The sequence below is a fragment of the Moschus berezovskii genome, chromosome 1 (genome assembly GCF_049115385.1).
Source record: "Moschus berezovskii isolate FMDL1 chromosome 1, NW_MosBer_1.0, whole genome shotgun sequence".
NCBI lineage: Eukaryota > Metazoa > Chordata > Mammalia > Artiodactyla > Moschidae > Moschus > Moschus berezovskii.
The window spans coordinates 44,144,724-44,158,004 of record NC_142460.1 but is presented as its reverse complement, the minus strand read 5'-3'; the positions used below and the strand labels follow the sequence as shown (position 1 = coordinate 44,158,004).

Sequence of the window (13,281 nt, the reverse complement as noted above, 5' to 3'; positions counted from 1 at the left end):
AATATAGAGCCCTGATTTCCTTTCGACCGTGTTATTTATATAGGCCCAGCAGTTAAGAAAAGTTATATTCAAGTCACATCATAGTACTCACTCTCTCTCTTATTTTTGTGATCACTGAAGCAGTTAGAATCGTGGCTTCACATTTAGGACATTTTTCTCCTGCCTTCTCTCTCATTGTCTTCTGTTTCTTTATTCCTGTGGTAGAGTCATTAAATACAGGGAACACTCACCCTTGACTCCCACCATGGAAGTAAAAAAAAAAAAATGTGTATTAAAGGCTTCTCCTATCCTGCTACCCCAAAGTGGTGGGTTTGGCATTTAGACAGAAATAGTACAAGCATATTCCTGAAGACTGAAACAATCCTGTATGTTTACTTTCTAGGCAAAAAAAGAGTGTGATGTGCTGTAATCAAACATTTTTCTACTTTACTAAAACCAAATAGGTTTAAACTGAAAGTATAAGTTAAAAGAAAATAATAAAAATGTGATTCCCAACAAAAAGTGGTGATAAGAGTTGAATTTTGTTAGCATGAGTCAGTATAACTGAATGTAGAACTAAATGTGAGAAAAACAAATAATAAAAGTTACATCTAAAAACTACAATTTTTTATCTTAAGTTTATAGAGGGTAATAATTGTTTCCAGAGATAAAATAATATGCTCTATTTGTATAAATATATATTTATTCATATATGTATACATGCACAGAAAGGGAGAGAGGAGACCAGGAATTCACTTTCCTATTAAATATGTTAACTCCAAAGATTAGGAAAAAAGTCGAGCATTTTCAGAGGAGAGATCATGATAATTTGTCTTTACAGTAAAGCTGATTGATTTCAAATATTTTTCTGCCATTTACCAAGTGGGTGAGCTTAAAAAAGTCTTTAAACCCCTCTGTGCCTCAGTTTCCTTATAAAGTAAGAATAAATAAAGAATTATGAAAATTAAATGAGTTAACATATGTTAAAACCTTAGGATGAGGATCAGTGAACTTTTTCTATAAGGTGTGTGTGTATGCTAAGTCGCTTCAGTCATGTCTGACTCTGTACAACCTTATGATCTGTAGCTTGCCAGGCTCCTCTGTCCATGGGATTCTCCAGGCAAGAATACTGAGTGGATTGCCATGCCCTCCTGCAGGGCATCTTCCTGACCCAGGGATTGAACCCATGTCTTTTACATCTCCTGCACTGGCAGGCAGGTGCTTTACCACTAGTGCCATCTGGGAAGTGTTTCTATGAGGTGCTCAAGTCAAATATTAGTCTCTCAGTCATGTCCTAGATACTAGATATTTTAGGCTTTACTGTCTTCCTCATATGTTTTTTTCTTGTTTACTTAAAACCCTTTAAAAATGTAAGAAAGTTTCTTAGCTAACAAAGCCACTCATACCAAAAACTGCCAACTGTTTAGAAGAGAGCCCTGCACATACTAAGGGCTGTATATGTGCAAGTTCCTATTATTACTATTATTATCAAACCTAAATTTCTAGCCAAGCAGTTAGAAGGAATAGATTTTCAGTAAATATATGCCGTGGAAATAAATAACAGATTTTCAAATATATTTTCCATTCCTAAGTATTATGAACTGAATGATAACATCCCCCTAAAATTCATGTTGAAGCTTTAACCCATAATGTTATGATATTCTGAGGTGGAGCCTTCAGGAGATATTTAACTTTAGATGAGGTCATGAGGGTGAGGTCATTATGGTATGACTAGGGACCTTAGCAAGCTCTCCTGCCATGTGAGGATATAGCAAGAAGATGGCTTCTTGTAGGAAAGAGGGTTTGCCCCAGAAGCCCAGTCTGCCTGTATCTTGAACTTGAACTTCCCAGCTTTCCAATATTTGCTGTTTAAACCATCTATTCTATGATATTTTGTTATAACAAACCAACCAGACCAATACGACACCAAAATTATGATCTATAGAATTACTGATATTTTCCTCTCTTCTTGGCTTTTTCCATTCATGAACCATTATCTCAAACTTTTTCAAGTCCCTCATAATTACTTGTTAAGAAAATATCTGAAAATAACATACTTATTTCTTTACAAACATAGGCTCTGTGCTTGGCCCACCGCTGATGTTCGTTAATGTGGCAGCTGTTGGAATATAACATATTTCAGAAGTAAAATTCTAAATAATTTTACATATAGGCTAATTACTAGCCCATCTCTGTGTTATCATTGGACTTTCCTTTCCTGTTGGCTTTAACATTTAAAGATTGGAATATAACTGTTAGTTCTAGTTCATAAAAAATGGTCATTATGCTTATGAAAATGAAAATAGAGAATTCAGATGAAAGAAATGATTGACTCACACCACACAGAAATTTAGAACACAAGCGACTGACGGTATAATCAGAATCCTCTCTGTGGGCACTTACCATCTTAAAAACATAAAAACCCAATGGAAATAGTTTGTTTTATTGCCCACCTCATTTAGCACCATTAAACTAGCCCTGAGGGTCTGAAGAAAACATAAACACGTTAGAGCAATAGTCATTAGCACGCTGATTTCTATAGCATTTAGTCTGTACACATATTCAACTCAGGGCCATCCCCATGTACATGTACAAGTGTAGACGCACGCTCTGCTACACTCACAATCCTACTGATGCTCATATACACACTCCTGCATAGACACACACAAACACGTTACACACATTCACAAACCCTATCTAGATTTTCAGACACACACACTCTTCTGTACTCACACGTCATTTTTTAAAAAAATTTACTTTTATTTTTAACATATTTACTTAAATTACACTTTCATGTTAGAGAGCAGATTAAATCTTTGATTATACCTTCCCCACAAAGTTATTGTAAAGCTAAAAAAATAAAGAAGAAAAGAGTTCCTACTTGGCTTCTTTGGTGCAGAGTACAACTTCTTTTACTAAGGAGAAGCATTATTCATAGGATAAATTTATCATGAATACATATCTAAATACACTGAGGGTTTTATATGTGGCAGTAATTAAACAGTGACTTCAAGTAGGAAAATAAAAGTTTTGCTTAGCAATAAAAGCTTCATTTGAAATGAACGTTATATTAGCTTCAAGGAGAAATTCAGATTGTTTTTAACCACAATCATACTGGATAGTGAAACATATTAGTAGGTGAGCATGTAAAAGTTCAAAATGACATTCTCCTGATTTATAGATCTATTTATCCACTTCGACATTATAATATTTAATAAAAGAACTACATAGGCTATGGCTGACTTTTATCACTGCAATTTTTTTACTGCATTCCTAACTGAGAAGAGTTCAGTATCATTAGTGAGATATGGAAAAATACGCAGAATTTTACCCTGAAGGAGATTATGCTAGAAATTCAGGCAAAGGGGCTTAACATAATATTGCACTAATAAGTTAGCTCTCTGCATTCAACGATTTAAACTTTTGCTCTGCCACCTTCAGTTGGATCTGGATTTCAAATCACAGGAGTTCTTAAATCTTAATTAGCTCGGCAAGCAGACAGCCCCCAGGTAAAAAAGAAAACCCGAAAAGTGGAGGCTTGTGTAATTCAGGAAGTCATGCAGGGAAAACATGTAGGTACTCATGCTTCTTCATCACTGTCATAAAGTAGTTCCTGCCAGTTTTTCGGAACTGTAACATGCAGTGTAAAATCAGTGCGAATTAAGAAGCTGTTGGAGTAAAAATGAATTAAATGGAACTGTGGTAAAGGCCTCCTAGAATGAAGGGTGTCATGCAGCTAAATACAGAAATGGGTAGGTTTACTGAAGAACCCAATGGTATACAGAGGCAAACATTTTTAGCACGTATGTCTTTATAGCCAGGTAAAAGGCCCCTGTGTGTGTGTATCAAAGAATGGATATTTACTTGATGAAAAGGACAGAACTTTTACTTTTCTCTCTAGTCACTGTGAAAACACTAGGATTTAAGTTTTTTTTCAATACAATTGATGAACTTACATCCTTGGAAATAGGATACAATCCTGGGATCATCCTAGGGGAATACCAATTGCAGCCTTACACTTGGAGGAGGCCAGAGGAAGGCAATGGGGTAAACTTCAAAAATAACTGTATTTCTTGGAAGAGCAGAAATTATTGGATCAACAATATGCAATGCATAAATTTATAGTTTATCTTGCTTTCCATCTCCCCCACTCTAAAAATAATACCTTGTGCAACCTTAAAGAGGCTTATTCTGAAGACTTGCTTATTTTCATCAGTGAATGATTTTACAGAGGGAAATACTAAGAAGCATTTTAAGATTGTATTCTCTTCATACGTTGTTCCTGATATACAAAATATATCATTTCTAAAAGTCAAGGTTTTTATGTAATAGACTTGGTTCCCCAGTAGAATGAACTTTTCATGAAAGCCCTGTATATAATTGAGTTTTCTTTCATGTCTTTAAAGCTTTTTAAAATTCATGAATTTTCTTATCATTTTGCAGCAAAGCAAAAGTATTTCCAAATCCTTTTTGAATTTTGTGTTTAATATTAACATATTAAAAATGTCACTGAAATAGATGGAGTGGAATAAATCTTACATAAGAAAGTATTTGGTTTTCGAGGCATTTTTCATGTGACAAATGGGTCAGTTATTCCTATGAAATCAGTTCTGTTACCTGTCACAGAGCTCTCTAGATTGTCCGTACTGGATCCAGGTGTCTGCTCTAGCGCTCGCAGGGGTCTGGGGATTTCTAAAGCTTCCTCTTCATCATCAGCATCATCATCTGGAACATCTGTTTCTAAATCGGAAATCAAGGCTCCAGACATGTAACCTAATGGTGGAACTGGGGGCTGCGGAGGTTGATTATTGCTTTGAACATGCCTGGGATTCAAACGGGAATAAAAAAAAGAAGAATGGATTAGCATTCCACAAAATTGTAATTTGAATTCAACAGCATGCCATGGTAACTCATTTCATCTTCTCAATTTCCTTTAACTAATTTTGGAGCTTACTGTGCTGTTTTTACATTTCAGCAGAGACAATGGGCTAAGTGTATATGACTTGCCAAAACTATAACAACAATATAGATCAGCACATTCTTCTATGGGTATTTATGGGATGATACACAGAGAAAAAGCACAGCATTTTTTGTTCAAATAAATCACACAAAGGAGAACTGGAATATTCATCACAAATATCTATTCAAATCCGATTTTTCTTGGTCCAAAAAGAACATAATTATGTTCCCGGTTTCCTGTAGAAGTTCTACTAAACCTGCGTAACCCATGTCACCTGCTGACCCTTATGAAGAAAAGACATCACATGAAAACCTAATGCAAACACCCTCTCCCTCCAACCAGCCCGTTCCCTGCTCTACCAGGCTTTCTTCCTGCATGATCTTCCAGGAATCAGGCTTGACAGTTGTTTCCACTTTAATCTAGTGTAGGGGAGGAATGGCTACTTTGTATCCTGGCTACTTATTTTTGCATCTGTTTTACCTTGCGGCTGCAGTTAAGTTTTACCTTGCGGCTGCAGTTAAGTCGCTTCTGTCGGGACCGACTCGTGCATCCCTATGGACTGTAGCTGGCCAGACTCCACTGTCCATGGGATTCTCCAGGCAAGAATTCTAGAGTGGGTTGTCATGCCCTCCCCCAGGGGATCTCCCAACGTATGGACTGAACCCACATCTTTTGTTTCCTGCATTGGGAGGCAGGTTCTTTACCACTAGTGCCATCTGGGAAGCCCCATCAAAGTCTTAAATACCTCAAAGGCAGAAGGCACCTCAAAGGCACTTTAGCACTGTGCATTTAGAACATCAGGTGTGCCAAACAAACCAGCTGCAATGAGTGGGTAACTCTAATCCTAACCTTGTGAAATAGATAGAATTTGTATTACCATCTCTCCTTCAGATTTAGAAAAGTGAAGTTCAAATTTAAGCGACTTAAGTTTCAACTGACATGGCTAGCAAAATGCACAGCTGGATCCTAGAGTCCAGATGGCTTGTTTTGTGAGTACTTAGGAGTTTTTTTCTAAACCATAAAATGTTGAAGGAAAGCAAGCCTGTTATTTGTTACTGTCATTAAAAAGGGAATATGGCATATGTTTAGACAACTTTTTTTTTGGCTTTAATACAAATTGCTTAAAAGAACACCAGTGACAAGTCCTTGCTGTTCCAGCAGTTTGGACTCAGCATTTTCACTGCTGAGGGCCCAAGTTCAACCCCTGGTCAGGGAGCTAAGATCCCGCAAGCCATGAGGCATAGCAAAAAAAAAAAAAAGCATTCAAGACCACTGCAATTAAGGGTATGTAATATTTATAACTGCGTTGTGCACTTAATATTTATAACTGCATTGTGCACTTCATGGGTCAATATGAACAGAATCCTTGGAGGGGAAGCCCAGAATTATTATTTGGAAATATTCCTCCTGTGATGTCCCAGTGCAGCCCAGATGGAGGCACTGCCATTTCAGTAGGGTAAGCTGCTGTGCGGGCTCATGGAACCTTCCATTGATGAGATCCTTGGACCTCCTATATGGGGAGTCATTGTGACATTTGGTGTAATGGTTAGTCTGAATGGAAGCACACTCAGAAAGAGAAGCAGAGTCAGCTCTGTGGATACCTGAGACAGGTGGAGATGAACTGTTCACTCCTTCAGCAAGTGACTACGGAGCACTCACTGAGTGGAAAGACAACTCAGACAGCTGAGCAGTGAACAACTCAGGTGAAAACCCACGTCCTCTGAATAGTAACAGCTATGGAGTGGCTAGATACTAAGAACTATACAAGTATAAACTCACTACTTCTTCCAGAAGCTAAGATGTGAAATAAACAATTTGACCTTGCCCAAAGAGAACTGAAACATCGGCCTTGAACTCCTAAGAGGTAGTCTCTAAGCTCTAGAACGTGCCGTCTGATAAAATGTCTTTGTTTACCTGGAGGCTCTTCCAGAAAGTCTAACAATATGACCTATGATGGGGACTGGAGTCAGACAATATCAGCTCCACCTTCAGGAAGGGTCAGAAATTCGGTCAGCCATGCAGACAGTCAACCACATCTGGGAGACAGACCCCCAATAAAGACTGAAACTCAAGGCTCATGTGAACTTCCTTGGTTGACAATACTCCAACCATATTGTCACTCAGGGTTGCTGGGACATTATGCTTTCCACGACTCAACTGGGAAAGGACCAAAAGGACCAACCCGCCTTTGGAATTTCCTCGCTTTTTCCCATGCATTTCTTCTCTTGGCTGATTTTAATTTATATCTTTTCATTATAATAAACTATAACTTTGAAAATTATAGTTCTCAGTGAGTTCTGTGGCTCCTGCTAGTGAATTCTTAAACCTGGGGGTAACCTTGGGGACTCTCCAAACTTGTACATAATGTGAGAAGTGAGGGTGGGCTTGGAGGGACCATTCTCTCAGTTCGTGGGTGAGTCAGTTACTATGAATTATCACTGTCATTTACAAATGGAGGACTGAAGCACAGAAGTGTTAAGCAAGTTGCCTGTTGTCACACAGCTAGTAAGGAGTGGCCATGATCCAAGCTTGGCTGACACTAGTCAAATGCCAGACCAAGCAATCAGAATATCTGGAGATGGAGGCCATACATCCAATTTTTCAGGATGATTCCAAAATGCAGGCAGAGTTGACAATCCCTGAGCTAGAATCTGTGCTTTAAATGATTAAGCTTCAGGGCTTCATTTAATTAACTTGAAAGAAATTATTTGGCTCTTAAAGCAGCTGGCTTCAGCTTTAATAGTGTTTTATAAAGCAGGCTGATGAAAAATAATACTTTTTAAGAGTAAATTTTTTGACCTTTGATAAAACATTTGATGATTGAGAAAACGTTCAAGAACTTCTGGTTCTAAGAACCTATTTTTGTAATAAGCTTTAAGCAATATTCTGGGTTTCAGTATCTCTTTGTATATTTAGTTATATATTTAGAAATAAATAGTTAACACTGAGAATAAGATTTATCTAATTATCAGCTTATCTCAGTAACTAAAACTATTGAAAAAGAAGCTAATGGTATTTTGTGAAAATATAACTTCAAACACAGGACATAAATCGAGTGTGTACATAATCAGAGGTATGTCACTGAGATTTCATTATCTTTTTTTTTTCATTTTTTAAAATTTTATTTTATTTTTTAAAAAATTTTAATTGGAGGCTAATTACTTTACACTATTGTATTGGTTTTGCCATACATTGACATGAATCTGCCCTGGGTGTACATGTGTTCACCATCCCGAACCTCCCTCCCACCTCCCTCCCCATATCATCCCTCTGGGTCATCCCAGTACACCAGCCCCGAGTATCCTGTATTATGCATTGAACCTGGACTGGCGATTCATTTCACAAATGATAATATACATGTTTCAATGTATATTACCATATGAGATTTCATTTTCAAGAGTCAAACTCATATGTTACTATTTGGGAAAAGGGAGAGTAAATAAGAAAAAATAATTGTACAGAACTGTGAGAGTCGATCCCACTATTCTTGTATTTTCATAGGATACATAAGTAGATAGTCATCTACATCTTATGAAAGTTTACGAATCTATTAGGAAAACAAGGAATTTGTATTTGTAAGGTATTACTCTAAGGGCTTCCTAGGTGGAGCAAGTGTTAAAAAATCTGCCTGCCAATGCAGGAGACAGAAGAGACACGGGTTCTATCTCTAGGTTGGGAAGATCTTCTGGAGTAGGAAAAGGCAGCCCACTTCAGTACTCTTGTCTGGAAAATTCCATGGACAGAAGAGCCCGGTGGGCTACAGTCCATGGGGCCGCAAAGAATCGGACATGACTGAGTAACTGAACAGATACACTCACACAGTGTATTCTAAGGGCTTTCTAGGGATGCATTTACTGTAGTAATATTGTTGCTTTTTTCTGTCTCATTTAATTCAGCCCAGAAAAGGTCTTTTAATAACTGACACTGACCATATGTGATTTGCAGAAGCTTACATTTACATATTCACAACCACATACAGAATTAATCATAGGCACTTTGAAGACTCTAAAGAGTCCCTCATTATGATGCTGGAAGTGAGTTCAAGAAGAAGCTAATTGAAGCTAACTGTACATTAGAAAAGATTCTGGCATAGCCGAAAGCACTTGAGCCTGAAATTCAGCAGATCCTGAATTCTTGCTCCAGTTCACTCTAATCAGTTGTGTGACTTTGGTCAAATTATTTAACATTTATTCAGTCAATTTCCTTATCGAGATGATTACAGAGTTGTACCAAAGCATTTCTAATTCCAGCTGCAGAGTTCAATGAGACTCTCTAGCGAATTTAATGTTCAAGAATGTTTCCCCTATCTGTGTGTTGAAAGCACGGGTCCTCTGAACTAAAAGGGACAATTACCACGTTTGCTTTGCTATATCAAACTGATAGGCCCTTGTCAACTCATCCAGGTGAGCTTGCAGCATAGGCTGCATCTCCTCCCGTGGGGAGGGAGTAAGGGTTGCCGTGGACTGCTGCCCAAAGGAAATAGCAGGAGAAGAAGCCACGCCTCGGACAGGAGGTGTTGGGACACGATCATCATCTTCTTCCAGTTCATCTTCCATACCCTGGTGTAAATAAGTTTGAACTGGTAATGGTGGGCACCAGCTATCACTGTCGTAGCTGAAATTAAATGAAAGAAAACGCATTACACGTAGGCATATACACACAGGTACACTGGCGATGAACAGCAACCACAGGAATATCTAAGATGCTCTCTCAGTTTACTTCTGCCTGATTTCCAGTTGTTGGCACTATTATAGTAAATCACCTATAGTAAACCATTAGACATTATCTTAATTTCTAGTCATAAGTACATCTGTTATCTCAAAAATCTCAATTTATTCTTAAAAGGTCTTATTAGCTAATTGTTACCCCACAGTTACAAAAGGCAATAATTTCCCAACAAAGGTATTCACATGAAAAAAAAAAAAACAAATTGCTAATTATGGGCAATTAATGAACTTGGTGCTTGGAGATTTAACTACTTTCCTCTCTCATGCATCCTTGTGCACCAAAAGAATATGCCAATACTCATCTAAGAAGTTTGATAATTTTATTTGCTCTTAGTCTAGGTCCATGCCAACTTTCCATTCCATGTGACATGTCAATCATTAAGACTTTGTGCTACAAAATACATTCAATAACTTTTCAACTATCCTAATTTTCTTAATTTTTTATTAGAAACCAATGTATGTATCCCAACATCTAAAATTTATAAAACAGAAGTTGAAAGTTTAGTCCTATAAAATATATATTAAAAAAAATAACAATTTTTAAATACACCATGTTTTAGGGATTCTGGCTGGGGAACATGGAAAATCAACCCAAAATGTTTTAATTGTGACACAAAATCAGTAGCATTTCTGTTTACACCTTACCCATAGTGCTATTATTTTCATAAATCAGATAGATCTCAATGCACTTTAAAAAGAAGACATAAGGGTAAAATAAGAAATTTTATTTTATGCTTATATCTAATAAAAATAATATTAGATGTAACTGTTCTATAAAGTCAATCTCTAAATATCTCCCAAGTACATATTCTACACTTCACCTCTACTCCCATGATCATAAATCAGTCACCTTCTGATGTGAACCAGTCCATTAGATTTCCTAGGTCTTGGGGTGTCATCTGCATCCTTTCTATTCTATCTTCCATATAGGCAATTGGATTATATTTCTAAAATCTTCATTCACATCACACCTATGCTTAAATTATTCACTGATATTGCTAATGTTAGAAAAGTTCAAACTCATTAGTGGGGATTAAAAGACACTTCCCCATCTCATGAGGCTATTATTTTAGTTTAATTTCCCATTATTTTCCAACACCAGCCTACTCGATAATTTTTTCAAATCTCTGGGTCTGTATATGACAATTCTCAAATCATCTAACTGTGAGCTCCTGTTTCTCCTTCAAGGTTCAATTCAAATGTCTTTAGTTCTGTAAGCCTTCTCTGTCCCCACCATAAGGAACTGATTACAACTTGATAATACTTATACTGTGCAATCTCCCTATTACACTGAAATTATTTGCTTCATGTCTCTTTTCCCCCACTATTCTGTGAGATCCTAACTCAAAAACTCCGTAATTCCCAACTTTGCATTTCCAGCACCTACTACTGTATCCAGCATATAGAAGATTATCTACATTAAAGAAATCAAAAATAGAATGAATATTACAAATGTATATATCTAGTCTTGATGTCCCTTACAAACCAGTAACTTGTAAATGTCCAGATGATTTCTGAATAGCTTTACTTGAGTGTCTTTCTACTTATCCTGTTTGAAAATGTATTTATCAAGAAACTATACATGGATGCTTTATTTATAATTGCTGAAAACCTGGAAGCAACAAAGATATCTTTCAAGAGGTGAATGAATATATAACTCATGGCATATCCAGATAGTGGAATATTATTCAGTGCTAAAAAGAAATGTACTATTAAGCCATGCACAGTAAGACATGGAAGAAAATTAACTGCATAAAATCAAGTGAAAGAAGTAAATCTGGAAGGACTACATACTTTATGATTCCAACTATATGATATTTTAGAAAAAGTAAAACGATGAAGACAGTGAAAAGATCAGTAGTTGCCAGAGGTCAAGAGGAGGGAGGGATGAACAGACTGGACACAGAGGAGTTTTACAACAGTCAATCTATGCTGCACGATATTGCAGTGATGGTATACATGCTGTTATACCTTCATCCAACTGTTCTTTGTACATCTGCACAGAGAATGTACAACACCAAGTGTTAGCTGTAACATAAACCATGACTGTTGGGTGACAGTTTTATGGCAATATAGTTTTATCAGTTTACCGAATGTACCATTTGGTAGGAGATGTTGAAACTGGCAAAGGCTGTGAATGCATGGGGATACAGGGAACTGGAAAATTATGTATATTTTCTTGCTCAGTTTTGCTGTTAAACTAAAACAGATCTAAACAATAAAGTCTATGTACAACTCTTGAATTTATCATCCTTTTGATTGAATATCATCTGTCAGGTAACTGGATCTTTTTATAGAGCATACAATCCAGTGGGGGCAGGCTGATAAGAAGCAAATAACCAAAGATACCAAGTAGTAAAGGAACAGAGCAGGGAAGTTGAAGCCAGTATGGGGGCTGGGCAGGGCTAGGCTGACCATCAGAAATGGAGATATTCTAAGCAACACCTGAGTGGGCCCAGAGGAAGGGAAAACATGAAGCATTCAAAGAACTCAGTTTTCTAACTGGTAAGGATCGGCAAGTAAAGAAGGTTGGTTATAGATGAGGTGGGTTGTGCTAGATCACAAAGTGCTTCATCAGCCCTGAGAAAGAGTTTGGAATTTTGCCTAAGGGTGATGGACCATCATTGAGAGATTTTATACAGTGTGTGATGACATTTTGACTGTTCAGTTTTCATCTCTTGTTGAGGGTACCTAAATAACCTTCTACCTCAATGAGTTGTAAACTGAAGACATTGTTTCGGAAGCCCTATACAGTGTGACAGGAATATCGCTTCTGAAATGTCTTTTACATTTTAGTATCAGGCACACTTTAAAGTGCTAAAAATAATAATTTTTGTATATTAGAAAATATCATTGGTTATATTCATATTCTCATTTCTTTGATTATATAAGTAACAATATGACCTGAAAAAATAAATTGCTCTAAAATGATGGCATTAAAAAAAATGCTTTATATACTGGACATCACAGATTTCATTCCAAGAAGCGAATCTGTGGTGTAAAAGTTTCACAACCTTCTATCCCAGTACCCTGCTTATTTAACTTATATGCAGAGTACATCATGCTAAATGCCAGGCTAGATGAAGCACAAACTGGAAACAAAATTGCTGGGAGAAATATCAATAACCTCAGATATGCAGATGATACCACCCTTATGGCAGAAAGTGAAGAAGAACTAAAGAGCCTCTTGATGAAATTGAAAGAGGAGAGTGAAAAGCTGCCTTAAAACTCAACATTCAGAAAACTAAGATCATGACATCTGGTCCCATCACTTCATGGCAAATAGATAGGGAAACAATGGAAACAGTGAGAGACTTTATTTTGGGGGGCTCCAAAATCACTGCAGATGGTGACTGCAGCCATGAAATTAAAAGATGCCTGCTCCCTGGAAGATAAGCTTTGACCAACCTGCTGCTGCTGCTGCTGCTGCTGCTGCTAAGTCACTTCAGTCGTGTCCGACTCTGTGTGACCCCACAGACGGAAGCCCACCAGGCTCCCCCGTCCCTGGGATTCTCCAGGCAAGAACACTGGAGTGGGTTGCCATTTCCTTCTCCAATGTGTGAAAAGTGAAAGTGAAGTCGCTCAGTCGAGTCCGACCCTTAGCGACCCCACGGA

General features: G+C 37.3%; 1 protein-coding gene across 5 annotated transcripts in view; it reads right to left on the bottom strand.

Moving 5' to 3' along the window:
- The window catches only part of ROBO2 (roundabout guidance receptor 2), a 699,021-nt gene that overhangs the window by 23,022 nt on the left and 662,718 nt on the right, over nt 1-13,281 (bottom strand). For all 5 annotated transcript variants that reach the window (XM_055424356.2, XM_088836149.1, XM_088836153.1 and 2 more), the window contains exons 22-23: nt 9,293-9,553; nt 4,597-4,802 (exon numbers count right to left, since the gene is read on the bottom strand). In XM_055424356.2, the coding sequence (XP_055280331.2) occupies nt 4,597-4,802; nt 9,293-9,553 (467 nt within the window). The remainder of the gene's footprint in view (nt 1-4,596; nt 4,803-9,292; nt 9,554-13,281) is intronic.